General features: G+C 40.3%; 1 protein-coding gene across 1 annotated transcript in view; it reads right to left on the bottom strand.

Annotated features, from left to right (window-relative positions):
* Positions 1 to 16,771, bottom strand: part of LOC106870004 (sorting nexin-12) — a gene marked incomplete at its 3' end in the record, with an annotated part of 47,123 nt that overhangs the window by 1,908 nt on the left and 28,444 nt on the right. The window contains exons 2-3 of the mRNA XM_014915961.1: positions 12,348 to 12,443; positions 1,142 to 1,266 (exon numbers count right to left, since the gene is read on the bottom strand). Coding sequence (XP_014771447.1) covers positions 1,142 to 1,266; positions 12,348 to 12,443 — 221 coding nt within the window. The remainder of the gene's footprint in view (positions 1 to 1,141; positions 1,267 to 12,347; positions 12,444 to 16,771) is intronic.

Below are 16,771 nucleotides of genomic sequence, written 5' to 3'. Positions count from 1 at the left end.
GTGCCAGTGGAATGTTAAAAGCACATCTGAGCATGATCATTGCCAGGGCCATGGATTGGCTCCTGTGCCAGTGGCACGTAAAAAGCACCATTTGAGTGTGATTGTTGCCAGTGTCGCCTTACCAGCACACGTGCCGGTGGCATGTGAAAAATAACATTTGAGTGTGGTTGATGCCAGTACTGCCTGACTGGCCCTCGTTCTGGTGGCACGTAAAAGGACCCACTACACTCTCAGAATAGTTGGCATTACGAAGGGCATTCAGCTGTAGAAACTTTGCCAGATCAGATTGGAACCTGGTGCAGCCTTCTGGCTCACCAGTCCTCAGTCAAACCGTCCAACCCATGCCAGCATGGAAAGTAGACATTAAACGATGATGATGATGATGATGATATTCCCTTCTGGTCATTTCAAAATGTAACCACATGTGAATCGTTGGCAATTTTTTTTCCTCCGTCATCCTTCTCTATTAGACTTTCCTCCGTCTCCTGTTTCTGAAGAAGAGCTTTGCTCGAAACGTAAAACCACCTTTCTTTCCTTCCTTGAATGTTTGCTAATACTTTACTTGTACCACATCCTTATGGTGTTGTGTTTTTGTATTTGTTCTTTGCTTTTTTTTGGATTTATACACACACACACACACACACACACACACACACACACACACACACACACACACACACACACACACACACACACACACACATATAAACATATGTGTTTGTTTGTTTGTTTGCCTTCACAGTGTAGTAGTTGTAAATGGTTGCCACTGTCCTATAAGCAGAATCCTCATTCCTTTCCAATATTCTACAACATGTCTGGCCATGGGGAAATATTTTCTTGGGAAGAGGTAAGGGTTGCCAATAGGAAGGGCCACCAGCTGTAGAAAATCTACCTCAATATGATTTCCATCCGACCCATGCAGGCATGGAAAAGTGGATGTTAAAGCAGTGATGATGAAAACTGATGCTGATAAAAGGCATGAGATAATATTATTGCAGGCTCAACCAATTCATGATGACAGGAAAATATGGACAAGGCCACAGAAAATGATGTTGACAATATGCTGCATATAACTTAAATGTGGCATACAACTAAGAAAAAAAAAAAAGAAAGAAGAAAGAAAAGAGATGAATATTCTTACTTGTTTATGAATGATTCTAGGCCTTCTCTTCTTTCTTCAATAAAATCCGATTCAAAAATACCATCATCTGCACGGAATGGTAACTGCCTTTCCCATGCTTTTCTGGGGAGAGCTGGAACAACAATCTGCAGCGGAAGATTAAGAAAAATTAGTAAAATACTCAGTCAAATGTAATGCTTATTCATTCTTATTGTTTTGAATGAATCATGAATTATTTCATGGCTCTGAGATTTATTTTTAGAATGACATTGTAGGGTAGGTGTGAGGGGCTGGATCTGGCTGGTGTGACCATAAAACAGGTGGAATATTTAGACAAGAGAAACAGGAAGAAAGAGTGAGAGAAAGTTGTGGTGAAAGAGTACAGCAGGGTTTGCCACCGTCCCATGCCGGAGCCTCGGGCAGCTTGGTGTTTTCGCTCAATAAACATTCACAACACTCGGTCTGGGAATCAAAACCGTGATCCCACGACCGCGAGTCTGTTGCCCTAACCACTGGTTGTCTGGCCATGGGGGTGGAGTTGGGGGATATTACCTAGCTTGGAAACAGGTGAGGGTTGGCAAAAGGAAGGGTATCTGGCTGTAGCAAATCTACTTCAATGAATTCTGTCTGACTCATGCAAGCATAGAAAAATGCGCATTAAAGATGATGATAATGATGATGACTTAGCAAGGTGAGACACACATAAGAAGGAAGGAAACAAAGGACCACAGATGAGATCACAGAAGTGTGACGAAAGAACTCTGGCCGAAATAAGATTAAGATTAATGTAATATAAAGCTGAAGCAAATTAACACCAAATATACAGTGCGCGTGTTTTTATTGGCTAAACTGGCAATATGACCATCCCCAAGTACAACAATACACACACACACACACACATCATCATCATTGTTTAACATCCGTTTTCCATGCTGGCATGGGTTTGAACAGTTTGATTGGGACCTGGGAAGCCAGGAGGCTGCACTGGCCCCAATCTGATCTCACAGTGTTTCTACAGCAGAATGCCCTTCCTAACGCCAACCACTCTGAGAGTGTAGTGGGTGCTTTTTACGTGCCACTGGCACAGGGGCCAGACGACCTGGCATCGACCACGATTGGATGGTGCTTTTTACGTGCCACCAACCCAAGTGGTAGGTTGGTGACTGAGGATTCCATCATCAGAGACAAGGTATGAATATTTTAGACAGGGAAAATTTACAGTTTACAAGGAATAAAATATATTCACAGTTTATAAAAAATAAGATAGAAGAATAAAGAGTGAAGGTAGAATATAGGCAGGAGAATAATAGTTTACAACTCATCTTTTTTCAGAGGATATGGATGTTGGTCGGTACTTCCATGAAGGTACAGGTCCTTAGTTAAAATCCCAGGTAAATCCAGGTGGTATTTTGGCCATCTTTTGAATGATGTATTGAAGTGATAGATAGTATGTAAATGTGTATATAGTGCAAGAAAGACAGACATGAATGGGTTTTATGAATAGGTGTATGTGGGGTGAGGGGGGTGGGAGAAAACGAGGGGAGAGGGACACACACACACACACAAGTATACAAACATAGACACAGAGGGATGGGCAGCACCAATATGGCAGAGTCTAATGAGACATGACAAATGGAAAGTCATGTGGTACTTATGACTGACTGCCAATCACGGTGACTCAGTGACTGTTAGTGTTGTGCTGAGAGTCAAGAAAGAGATGGAGGTCACGAGTGATGCTGTGTCACCAGCATCATATAGAGAGTAACACTGTCAATGGTCATCCAAATTCATAATGTGGGGCCAGGACGTCATCAGTGACAACCCCAGTGGATCATTAGGGTTTATCCCCCAAATAGCTCAGGGTGGCACAGTCCACTAACAGACATGTGGTAGATGAAAATATCAAGTTTTGTAATGAAGAAAGGGCAGTTCCTATTCAGCAAAAATCAGATCTGCATGATCATATGACAGGCAACAAACATGATCATGTGACTGGCAACAAACACGATCATGTGACTGGCAACAAACACGATCATGTGACTGGCAACAAACATGATCATGTGACTGGCAACAATGTGGCTTTGTAGCTCTCTCCTGATATGAAAATGAAAACTCTGCAACATGGTGGGTGGGTGGATAATTGGGACAGAGCAGGAGGGAGAGATTTTGTTAGCAGCCACAGAGTGCCAAAGACTTGTTGGGAGATGCTCATGGATATAAAGGGCAGCATGGAGGCCCCTGGGCCTGTATATTTGAATGGCCTGTTTCGTAGATGTCTAGTTAAAGATGTGTTGTGTTTTTTTTTTTAAATATGATTTTATTTTTTTGCTTCGCTTCTCAATTTTTCCTTGTTTTGTCCTCAGTTATGTGAAACACCTACCACCTTGCGTAATTATTAAATAGAAGACAACGTATTCACACTTTAGGAAGTAGAGGGCAATATACACGCTTTATTGAAGGATCAGTTTATAGAATTAAACTGTTTGGAATGTTTACCAGACACAGACACAAGTAAATAAAACTTTGGTAACTCTTGCTATGCAGCCATCTCTTCTTCCCACCACACAATTACATCAACCAATTTTTCCCCTGACTAATTCATACCTCACATAGCCTCTTACACCTACCAACCGACTCCCCCCCCCCTTCACTCTCATACAAGTCTTATCCACTGCCGTCAGTTCATCTACTTCCCATTTCCATCTTTTAACCTATTCACTACTTCGAAAAACAATCACATTACTTTAACAACTCTGCGGAAGCCTTTTTTTCTCTGAAATTTAAAGAAACTTTTTCACAGAAATGAAACTCGACATACAAACATTTTGGGAGTGGCACACACACACACACACACACACGCACACACACATTGTGTGTGTGTGTATTTCATTTGTAACTGTGGAAGTGTTTTTAGTAAAAACATGGACAGGAATGCTCTGTGCAGTGTATCTAACAACATCCGAACCTCTCACCCCCATCAAGGTCAAAAATGTGGGACGTGGGTGGAAGTGGTTGGATTTGTTTATAATTTTTTTTACCGTTCTTCTTCTTCTGCTGTTGTTGTTTACGACTTTTGTTTATTATCAATACTTATTTCCTTTCACTAAGTCTAATTCTCTTTCTTTCTTTCTCCTTCTCTCTCTCTCTCACACACAGACACAAGTATGCACACACACACACTTATAAGGAAGTAGATGTGAGATATAGATACATGCACACATACACATAGCTAATGATCATACTAATGCTATGACAAAACACCACAGCTGCTGCCGTCACCACCACCACCACCACCCTCAAAACATTGTCAGCTTAGCAACTAATCAGAATTGATCTCAGCTTGTAGAGACTGAGTCAGATGACACTGAGGCAGCAATAGGAAGAACACTGGAGATAATTAGAGATAAGAGAGAAAGAGAGAGAAGGGGAGAGAGAGAGAGAAGGGGGAATGTGCTTGTGACAGAAAGAGACAGATTGGAGGAGGGTGTTGTGCAATGCTAACCCCTAAACCCTATTTTCTTAAATAATTTACTTGAAGCAGAGTAAAAAAAAAACAAACAAAAAAAACGTTGGCTTATTAATTGTCAAATCTCTATTGAAAAGGGAGAGAGTGACAGAGAGAGTGAATGAGAGGCGATAGAAAGGGCGAGTAGGAAAGGAGAGAAATAGAGAGAGAGAGAGAGAGAGAGAGAGAGAGAGAAAGAGAGAGAGAGAGAAAGAGAGAGAGAAGTGGATCAATCAGTAGAACCACCCCAGTACAAATCTGCATAACCCATGGGTGAACATTTCCTTGCTTGTTAAAGAAGCGAAAGCAAAACCATAATATTTCCCATCAGCCCCCAATTCTGCAGAAAAGAGACCCTGCATCACTACAGGGTTCACTGCATCTTTGTGAGCTTTTCATCTTTTAAAATTTCAGAAAGTACATACAAGGCACAGGTGAGGCTGTGTGGTAAGAAGTGAAATGCTTAGTGGTATTTCGTCTGCCTTTACGTTCTGAGTTCAAATTCTGCCGAGGTCGACTTTGCCTTTCATCCTTTCGGGGTCGATAAATTAAGTACCAGTTACGCACTGGGTTGATGTAATCGACTTAATCCCTTTGTCTGTCCTTGTTTGTCCCCTCTATGTTTAGCCCCTTGTGGGCAATAACGAAATAAGAAGTTCGCTTCCCAACCACATGGTCCTGGGTTCAGTCACACCATGTGGAACCTTGCTGTCTTCTATAGCCTTGTGAGTGAATTTGGGAGACAGAAACTGAAAGAAGCCCATCGTGTGTGTGTGTGTGTGAGAGAGTGTTTATGTGTCTTGTTTGTCCCCCCCACTATCGCTTGACAACTGATGTTGGTGTGTTTACGTCCCCGTAACTTAGTGGTTCAGCAACCACATGGTTCTGGGTTCAGTCTCACTGTGTGGCACCTTGGGCAAGTGTCTTCTACTATAGCCTCGGGCCGACCAAAGCCTTGTGAGTGGATTTGGTAGACGGAAACTGAAAGAAGCCCGTTGTATGTGTGTGTGTACGTGTGTGTGTGTTTATGTGTCTATGTTTGTCCCCCCCACCATCGCTTGACAGCCGGTGTTGGTGTGCTTATGTCCCCATAACTTAGTGGTTCAGCAAAAAGAGGCCGATAGAATAAGTACTAGGCTTATAAAGAATAAGTTCTGGGGTCGATTTGTTTCACTAAAAAGGCAGTGCTCCAGCATGGCCATAGTCAAATGACTGAAATAAGTAAAAGAATAAAAGAATATATATATATATGACTGTGTGTCTTTGTTTATCTCCAGCCTGTGCTTGACAACTGGTGTTGGTTTGTTTATGTCTCCATAATTTAGTGGTTCAGCAAGAAAGAAATCGATAAAGTACCAGGCTTTAAAAAAAAGTCCTGGGATCAATTTGTTTGACTAAAAAGTCTTCAAGGCAATGCCCCAGCATAGTCGTAGTTTAATTACTGAAACAAATAGAGAAAGGTAAAAAAAAAATTTAAAAAAAAAAAAAAAAAAAAAATTAAAAAGAGCAATGTGCTGGACTCTTGTACGGACATGTAATTTCAGAGATTTAAAACAATGTTAGGTTAAGAAGCACTTGATCAAGGTTGATTAATTAAAAATCACAGGCATGGCTGTGGGGTTAATGAGTTTGCTTTACAGTCACAGCTACAAGTTCAATACCAATGTAAGGCACCTTTGGCTAATGTCTTCTATTACAACAGCAGGTTGACCCCAGTTCTGTCAATGAAACTGAAGATGGAAACTGTGCAGGAGCATTTCAAATGGGCCACATCAGTTGTTGGTGGTAAGCTTCAAAATATCATGGTGACTTTAACCCTTTTGTTACTGTATTTATTTTGAGATGCTTTGTGTTTCTTTCAATTAATTTTAAATATAACAAAGAATTTAGTAAAATAACTTTGTTATCATTAAGCCAGTGTCAGGAACATAAATTGTGACTAAGGTTCGGTGGAAGATTTTAATACAGACCTTTTGAAAACAAGACATTTGTACTATATATATATACTGTACACTACTATATATACATATATACACATATGTATATCCATCCAGCATGGAAAACGGACATTAAAGGATAATGATAACAATAGTGATGATGCATACATACAGACTAACAATTTTATATTACGATGGGCTTCTTTCAGCTTTGGTCTACCAAAATCCATGTGCCAGGCTTTTGTCAATCAGGCCATGGTAAAAGAACATCCTGCCCAAAGTGTCCCATGGTGGGGGCTGAATCTGAATCCAAATGTTTGCAAAGCAAACTTCTTAATCACACACCTATGTCTGCATCACAAATAAAATTTAAGTTTTTGTACACAGAACAGTTTTTGTACACAGAAATGAACTTTGATACTTGGTAGAATAATTATCTTTAATTTGTGTCCAAAGTTGAAATACTGATCAAGATAGCAGATGTCTTTGCAAACTGATGGAATTTAGGAAAGAAATTACTATCAGTAAGATAAATGTTGATGTTATATTTTCATACAACATTGTTGATAATAATATCACAAAAGGACAGAACAACTGAATATTTCACAGGATTAAATTTTTTTTTTTTTGCTTTTTAATACACTGAAATGTACCACATAAAAAGCACCTATGCTGGTGCCACCTAAAAAGCACCCAGTACACTCTGTAAAGTGGTTGGTGTTAGGAAGGGCATCCAGCTGTAGAAACCATACCAAAAACAGACAATGGAGCCTGGTGCAGCTCTCTGGCTTACCAGCTCCTATTAACCTATCCAACCCATGCCAGCATGGAAAAATGGACATATGATGATGATGAGAAGGATGGACAAACAGGAGTGTGGTTCCTTGTCAGCAACTCCACACTCAAATGAAGATTTGAACCCAGATGTGTAAGGTGTTTACTGTTTTCACCTATATCTTCTCATACAGCCAAGTCCAGTGCCAGGCTATCAACAATTGACCCTTAAATCATTCACATTCAGATTACCCTGTCAAGTGTGAAGCTTATTTATTCACATTGTTTTGAGATTTAAATGTGATTATTTTTAGGATGACATTGTAGGGCAGGTGTGAGAAGTTGGATCTAGCTGGTTTAACCCTTTTGTTACCATATTTCTGTTGAGATGCTCTGTGTTTCTTTCAATTATTCTAAATATAACAAAGAATTAAGTAAAATGACTTAATTATCATTAAGCTAGTGTTAGGAACAAATTGTGACTAAGGTTTGGTGGAAGATTTTAATTGAAAACTTATGAAAACAAGACATTTGTACTCAGAGCCAGAGATGGTTTCAGCTGGGTTGGTAACGAAAGGGTTAAATACTAAAGTATTAAATTTTCCAATCAGAAGATTCTTATCTCTTCACAACCAACCAACCCTAACCTATCTCATCATTTAATGTCTGTTTTCCATGCTGGCATGGGTTGGATGGTTAGAGCTGGCATCCCAGAGAGCTGCACCAGGTTCGAATTGTCTGTTTAGGTTTGATTTCTATGGCTGGGTGCCCGTCCTAATACGAACCACTTTACAGAGTGAGCTGGGTACTTTTTACATGGCACCATCAGCACTGCTTTCTTTGTAGCACCACTGCTTTTTATGTGGCACCATCACCAGGGCTTTTTATCTCCTTTTTTTTTTGTTCCAACTCAATGTCATTGAACCTTGCACAAGTTAATAGCTTCTGCTACCTAGGTGACCAAGTCTGTAGTCTGCGTGTGTGTTCGCAAGAGTGAGTTTATATTTCTCTAATCTGTATGTGTCGCACAGGTTTATAAACCATGGCTTGGCAAACAATGCCATTTACTTGCAGTGCACAATAAAGACATGTCCAGACTTCTTGATTTGACTTAACAAGTTGCACCCTCTCTGTAAACAGGAAAAGCTCATTCCAGTATCGCTTGATTCCTGTTCTCCACATAAGCATGTCCTGTCCAGGTGGTTTGTAGTTTTATACACTGACATATTATCACCTTGATTGGAAACAGTTGAGTCGAGGACAGGAAGGGCATCCAGCCATAGAAAACTCTGCTCCAATACGTTCTCATCTGATGCATGCAGGCATGGAAAAGTAGACGTAAAAACAATTATGATGATGATACAGTGATGTCAATACAACATCATACAAATGGTTAATGTTAATTATTTAAATTTAATTAATCGCTGTTCAAACAATATAGGTAGGTATGCATGTATACATACATGCAATCTTTTATTCATAAATATGTTTTTATTCTTTTAAATGGCATAATTTTAATCAGGAAGAAATTTTAATTAGTAAAATTTAATTACTGATAGCTTTAAAAAAACCCCACAAAAGACAGTGTCAGTAACTATTTAATTAGATCACCAAGATATCTGTTGTGATGGCTAACAGAATAACTTAGATCAATGTTCCTCAACCTTTTTAATATCTGGGCCAAAACAGGTGAATGATTCCCACTTGAGAGAAATACCATCTGCAGAATGGTATTGCTACCATCAGAAATTAACTGGAGCAGTGGGGGATTGTGAGGAATATTGTGGCTGTGTGGTTAAGGAGCTTACTTGCTAACCGTGTGGTTTTGAGTTCAGTCTCAGCGCAAGGCATCTAGGGCAAGTGTCTTTTACTTTAGCCCCAGGCTCACCAAAGCCTTGTAAATGGTTTGGTAAATGGAAACTTGTAAAACCCATCATATATATACATACATACATACAAACAAACACACGTGTGAGTGTGGGTGTGTGTGTTTGTCCCATACCATTCGACAACTGGTGTTGGTTTGTTTACATTTGTGTAACTAAACCGTTACTATAGCCCAAGGTTATAGTAGAAGACACCTGCCCAAGGTGACACACAGTGGGACTGAACGTGGAGCCATGTGGTTGGGAAGCAAACTTCTTACCACACATCCAAGTGTGCAATTATAATGAATAAACAAACCTACTCAATTACACACACACACACACACACACACACACACACAGACACACACACACACGCGGACAATCGAGCACATGTTCCAGACCTTGTTTGCCTTCAGTAACCAGGAGTGAGTTTATTGCCCACATCAACATCAATATCAAAATCAAATCAAATCGAAATTGTAGTTGTGACCCCTGTGCCGGTAGCACGTAAAAAACACCTTCCAAACGTGGCAGATGCCAGTGTCACTTTGACTGGCTTCTGTGCTGGTGGCATGTAAAAAGCACCATCTGATCATGGTTGATGCCAGCCACCTCTGACCCCTGTGCCGGTGGCACGCAAAAGGCACCTACTACACTCACGGAGTGGTTGGCGTTAGGAAGGGCATCCGGCTGTAGAAACCCTGCCAGATCAGACTGGAGTCTGATGCAGCCTCCTGGCTTGCCAGACCCCAGTCAAACTGTCCAACCCATGCCAGCATGGAAAGCAGATTTTAAACGATGATGATGATGATTACTAATAAGACAATGAGTTGATAATAAAAAATAGTCATAAAATGAAATTTATCTGTGGAGAAGATTCAGAAGCACCTCCTTGAGACATGGTTGCTGTGCAAAGCTGAAGTAGTGAGACAGCAAACCATTGGTAGACAAAGAAACTGAAAGGAAAGGGTTAGTTTTTCTGTTGGTTCGTGTGTGAGAGAGAGAGATAATGATCATCATTTAACATTCACATTTCCCTGTTTACTTGAATCAGAGAGAATTTGTTGAGGCAAAGTTTCAGTAGATGGATGCTCTTCCTGTCACTCACTCTTGCCTGTTTCCAAGCAAGCCAATAATTTTTCCATGGTCAGAGATGCTTTTAGAGAAGACTGGGAACAACAGACACAATTTCTATGTGGGTGACACTCATTTATAAGCATGGGATGATGTCAAGAGAAGGAGAGACATAAACACATACTCATGGTTTTAGGTGAATTCGTTTATAACAATTTATCTGTGTGGTTGTATGTGTCGGTGTGGTTGTATGTGTCGGTGTGGTTGTATGCATGTGTGTGGTTGTATGCATGTGTGTGGTTGTATGCATGTGTGTGGTTGTATGCGTGTGTGTGTAGTTGTATGTGTGTGTGTGTGTGTGTGTGTGTAAGGTTGTATGTATGTGTGTGAGGTTGTACGTGTGTGTGGTCGTATGGTTGTGTATGGTTGTGTGTGTGTGGTTGTAGATGAATTCACCAGATACCCACACCCATATATGACTGCCTTCTTTTGATTTTCTGTCTGCTGGATACGTTCACAAGAATTGGGTTGACCTGGCACTACGGCCGAAGACACTTACCAAGGTGGCACACACAGAGACTGAACATGACACCACAAAACTGGGAAGTAATAAGTTCCATTCCAATGACAGCCAAGCATGGCTCAGTTAGTACTAAAGAGTGGGTGAAAGCTGGATCCATCAGGACAAGAACATGTGTGTGTGGGGGGGGGGGCGTGCATGCACAGAATCTCTGATGGCTGACTACTCTACAAGACACCTATATCTGCCCCTTCAATACCTTAAATCTCACAGACGGTACAAAGCCACTCCACTGAATACTACTCCCCACACAACTCCCAGTTGAGGGGTTTTTGTTGTACAAGGTACTTAGTGACCCTGTCCATGATGGTGCCACATAAGAAAGCACCCAGAACACTGTATAGAGTGGATGGCATTTGGATGGGCATCATCCAGCTGTAGAAACTCAGCCAAAACAGACAAAATGGAGCCTGGAGCAGCTCTCTAGCTTGCTAGTCCACGTCAAACCATCTATAATAATAATAATCATCATCATCATCATCGTTTAACATCTGCTTTTCATGCTAGCATGGGTTGGATGATTTGACTGAGGACTGGTGAAATCAGATGGTTACACCAGGCTCCAATCTGATTTGGCAGAGTTTCTACAGTTGGATGCCCTTCCTAACACCAACCACTCAGAGAGTGTAGTGGGTGCTTTTACATACCACCGACATGAAGGCCAGTCAGGCGGTACTGGCAACGGCCACGCTCAAAATGGTGTATTTTATGTGCCACCCGCACAAGAGCCCGTCCAGGGGCACTGGCAACGATCTCTCTCGAAAGTCCTTACACATGCCGCGGGCACAAGTTCCAGAAAGGCGACGCTGGGCACAGGTGCCATCACGATTTCGCTTTCGCTTGCCCCAATAAGTTTTTGCAAGCTGAGTTTCGTGTCCAATGAAGGAGACGACGTTGGCATGGGTGCCAGTCGTCGAATTTAGTTCGATTTCGATTTCACTTGCCTCAACAGGTTTTCGCAAGTGGAGTTTAGTGTCCCATGTGTATTACAACTCATCAAAGGTGCATGTACAGTACATGGAATTATGTACGAAAGTCAGGAAAGTGAACAGTGTAGGAGTCATGATATACATGTGTGCATGCGTATGGAGGTGGGGTGGGGATATCAGGTGTAGTGTTGGGAAATTTCAGGAAGCATGCAGGTTTTAAAGGATGCAATGTCTCGGCAACTAACAACTGATGCAGCAATTCTGAGAGTGAAAAGTTGTTTCCAAAAGTCATGGGAGCTGTGCGGTTTTCTAACTTTGTAGGCATGCCCACATGTGATGGCCATGTAGCTCAAAAAGGTGCTCAAGGTGGTTGTTGGTACGATAGTTAATAATTTTAACCCATGTCAGTATGGAAAATAGATGTTAAATGATGATGATGGCACACCCTAGTATAATTGGCACCTTTTTTTTTTTTGTATGTGGTGCTAGCAATAAATTCAACATTCAAGAAACAGAAGAGATAGAATCCACAGAATTGTAATGAAACTTGTAAAACTTACCTTACTGTCTCGTTCAAGTTCATTTCTTAACCATTCAAAGTCACTGTAACGTCGACGGACACTAGAATCTTTTAACTTGAAAACTGGTAAATTAGTCTGAAAACAGAAAATAGACAAGTTAGGCTGTGAACACTTTAAGCCAGTGGAATTCAACCCCCTTTTTTGACCTGCAAATCCTCTTTGATTCATATTTCATTCAAATGGACCCTCACAGCCATTTGATGGTTAAAAAAAAAATCCTTATTTATCATATTTTTAGAATTAAATATTATTAGAAATTGAATAAAAAAAAATTCTTTAAATATTTTGAGCATTGTAGAAATATAACCAGTTCCATCATCATCGTTGTTGTTTTATGTCCATTTTCGATGCTGACATGGGTTGGACAGTTCGACTGGGGTCTGGCAAGCCAGGAGGCCGCACCAGGCTCCAATCTGATCTGGCAATATTTCTACAGTTGGATGCCCTACTTAATACCAACCACTCCGAGAGTGTAGTGGGTGCTTTTTTTACGTGCCACTGGCACAAGAGGCCAGAGGAGCTGGCATCAACCACAATCGGATGGTGCTTTTTATGTGCCACCGGCATGGAAGCCAGTCAAAGTGGCACTGGCATCGGCCACGTTCGGATGGTGCTTTTTAAGTCTACTGACACAGGGCTCACAACTACAATCTTCATTTGATTTGATTTTGATATTGCTGATCACAGATAAATTTTAACAAGAAACCCTTATATGGACCCTGGTGTTGAGAACTACTGCTTTAAACCAAAGTAATAAGCTTAAGGATTAATCATGAGGTTTAAATATCATCTAGGTGAGCTTAGATTTCATTTTATGAGGAGTCAGTTAAGTCATAGGAGAGGCACCCACTTTTCTATTCTGGAATGGATGGGGGCAGTTTATCACTGACCCTTTTGTTACCAGGTTTCTGATGAAATAAACTACTTTTATTTGCAATTAATTTTGAAAAACAAATTTAAAAAAATAATCTTTCTATGCTTTTTGGCATTCATGATTACTCTGTCAAATGTAATACTTATTTACTCACATTGGTTTTAATAAATTAATTAATCTCTTGTAGCTTTGCGATTTCAATGATGTGACAGTTTATTTTTAGTATGACATTGTAGGGTAGGTGTGAGAGGCTGGATCTGGTCAGTTTGAACATAAAACAGGGAGAAATGTTAAAAGGTTAAACAAGAAGTATCATTGAACGAGGGGTGGTCACAGACAGATTGGTATTTAAATCATTAAGCCAATGTTTTTGCAGGTGAGAATAATTCACAACATCAACTATTTAACAATGAAGTAATTAAGAATTTCAGTTAATAACGAGGCAAACTAGAGGAACCAGAATCATGTCTTGTGCCAGTTTCTCCAGACAGATCCCAATCTCATCATCCACTTTTCCATGTTTGCATGGCTCAGATGGTATTTCTTGAGGCAGATTTTCTGCAGCTGAATGCTCTTCCTGTTGCCAACTCTTATCTGTTTCCAAGTGGGGTAATATTCCACCCCAGCCCAACAGGTCTTCATGGAAGATTGGAAATGAATGTGACGCTCATTTACAACTACCATGTAATGACAAGATAGGGAGACACTAACACACACACATATTGATACAAAACAGGCTTCTTCCAGTTTCCATCAACTGAATCCAATCCCAGTGACAAGGCTTTGATCAGCTCAGGGCTATAGTACAAGACATTTGCTCAAGGTGCTACACAGGGGATTGAACCTAAAACCATGTGTTTACAAAGCAAACATCTCAATCACACAGCTACACCTGCATGTATGGATGTATGTATGTGTGGTGTGTGTGTATGCATGTGTGTATGTATGTGTGTGTGTATGTGTGTGTATGTATACATGTGTGTATGCATGCGTGTATGCATGTATGTGTGTGTATGTATGTGTATTAGTGTGTGTATGAATGTATGTGTGTGGTGTGCATGTATGTATGAGTGTGTGTGTATGTATGCACCATACCCCCCACACAAATAATAAAAAAAAAAAGGGGGGGGGTTCCATCACTTTCAAAGCGTTCTCTCTCATATACCAAAAGACACTCCCAAAGATAACAGAATCCCTTTCCTTCAGAACACAAACTGATTCTGATCTATTTTGGCAATTGCTTTAGAGGTATTACTCAGAGATTGAAATTCTGATGACCCAGCAAATTCCTGGAGATCTTAGAAAATGATGCTCGGTCTACTCTCTAAACAAACAAAATATTCCTCAATTACACAAATATCACTGCATAACACCGTGTCTCCCTAAATTTCAGTCATAGACATATGACAACATATCAATCACCAGTAAGGACTCCATATTTGGTTGAGGAACCGTAATATACTAACTGCATCATCATCATCACTACAAACTATATAAAAGGTTTATAAGTCAATACTGTGTCCTACCTGTGTTAGCAGTGCGATCCAGTCACTTTTTGAAGTTATCTCCACAGACTTTCTATAGAATTTAGAGTCAACACTGAAAGTTATGATGTTTCATACAGGAATACTTCTATGTAAATGATGTGATCGAAGACAGAAAAATAGGTAATGGCTGTATATGGATAATTTAGTTGTTATTTCTTCTTCGTCAGCACCACATCTGACCAATTAACCAGCCATGACTATATTGCTTAGATAAAAAAAATAATTTAAAAAAATGCTTTTTTTCTTGAGCCATGCCTGGCTCATGGGGGCTGGTTTCCTGGTTTCAATGGTGTTTATATTCCCCACCTGGATGGGACGCTGGGCTGTTGAAGGATTACTCATTTTTGCCAGGTGAGTGAACTGGAGCAACATGAAATGAAGTGTCTTGCTCAAGAACACAATGCATCGCTCAGTCCAGGAATTGAAACCACAATCTTACGATCAGGAGCCCAACATCCAAACCACTAAGCCACATACCTCCACATACATTGCTTAGATAGCAACTAAAAAAGTCTGCAGAGATAACTTCAAAAAGTGATATGGTTACATATTTTGGAGGAGGTGTCTAACTGATTAAACATAAACGAATGAACACAGGTGCAATCTGAACTCAGAATGGGAAGTGATATGACAAAAATATTAGAAAGTATTTTGTGGGTCAATCTGCAAATTGAGCTTATGCCAGGCACACGAGGGCCAGTTTCCTGGTTTCAATGGTGTATATATTCCCCACCTTCCTCCCAAAAGAACAGGTCTCCTGATGAGAGTGGCACTTTCAAAGGCAGAGGATTGGATAAAAATAATGGTTTTTAAGTACAAGACCAGCAGTTTTGAAAGATGGGTGTCAGTCAGCCCCAGTACATGACCGGTTCTTTATTTTGGCCCGTGGGATGAAACAAAGAATCAGAACAAATAGCACAAGCCATAAATAAAGTACCAGTAAAACACTAGGGTTGATATGATCAACTAGTCCCCTCCCTCAAAATTTCAAGGCCTTATACCTTCAGTAGAAAGGATTATTATTATTATTATTATTGAAGCAGCAAGCTGGCAAAATCATTAGCACACCTGGAAAAATGCTTAGTGGTATTTCATCTGCCTTTATGTTTTGAGTTGAAATTATGTTAAGGTCAACCTTGCCTTTCATCCTTTCAGATTCGATAAATTAAGTATTACTGAAACACTGGGGTTTGATGTAATTGTCTAGTCCCCACCCCCCAAATTATAGGCCGTGTGCCTTTAGTAGAAAGCATTATTATTATTATTATTATTATTACTGTCTCTCACACATACAAATCCACATATTATTTATGTAAGAAAAAGTAATACAACAAACAGCAAAGGCAGAAGAGGAAGGAGATGGAGTCTTACATGCAATGCAGTCGGTGTGTAAATAAATGTAGGCATGGTTCCAAAAGTGTCTTTCCCAAAGAGTAAAGTGGTCCAGCCAGTTAAAAGACTGGCGATACAAGGACAGCAAAATGTGTGGAGATGTGAGGGGTGGGGGTTGAAACAAAAAGAAGACAAGAATAACATTGGGGGAGGGGATGGAAGGCAGGGAGTACAAAAGGTGTTTGCATACAGTCAAAAAGAAAACAATGAAGTAAGCTATCTTATAGACATAATTGGGGGTGGGGGTGGAGGTGATGGGCAGCCAGTTTAATTAATCCAGGCACTTCGTTAGTATTAGTCTATAAATGTCGGAAGGATAAAAGACAATCACATTTGGGAGGATTTAAACATAGAACATAGTAGCGATCTAACTATATATAAAAAAAAAAAAAAAAAAAAAAAACACCACAAGGCATTTCATCTGTTGCTCTACCGATCTAGTTAATCTACCAGCAATAGTATTAGAAGAGCAGCATAACAGATAGAGTAATGTTTAGTTCAGTACTTTATGTTTTTGAGTTCAATCTCTGCTCAAGTCAGATATCTTCCCCTCTGTACTGGTAGCTGTCATATGAGGGGGGGGGGGGGGC

The sequence above is a fragment of the Octopus bimaculoides genome, chromosome 10 (genome assembly GCF_001194135.2).
Source record: "Octopus bimaculoides isolate UCB-OBI-ISO-001 chromosome 10, ASM119413v2, whole genome shotgun sequence".
NCBI lineage: Eukaryota > Metazoa > Mollusca > Cephalopoda > Octopoda > Octopodidae > Octopus > Octopus bimaculoides.
Note: the sequence above shows the minus strand (reverse complement) of the source record. Positions and strands in the feature narration are given on the sequence as shown.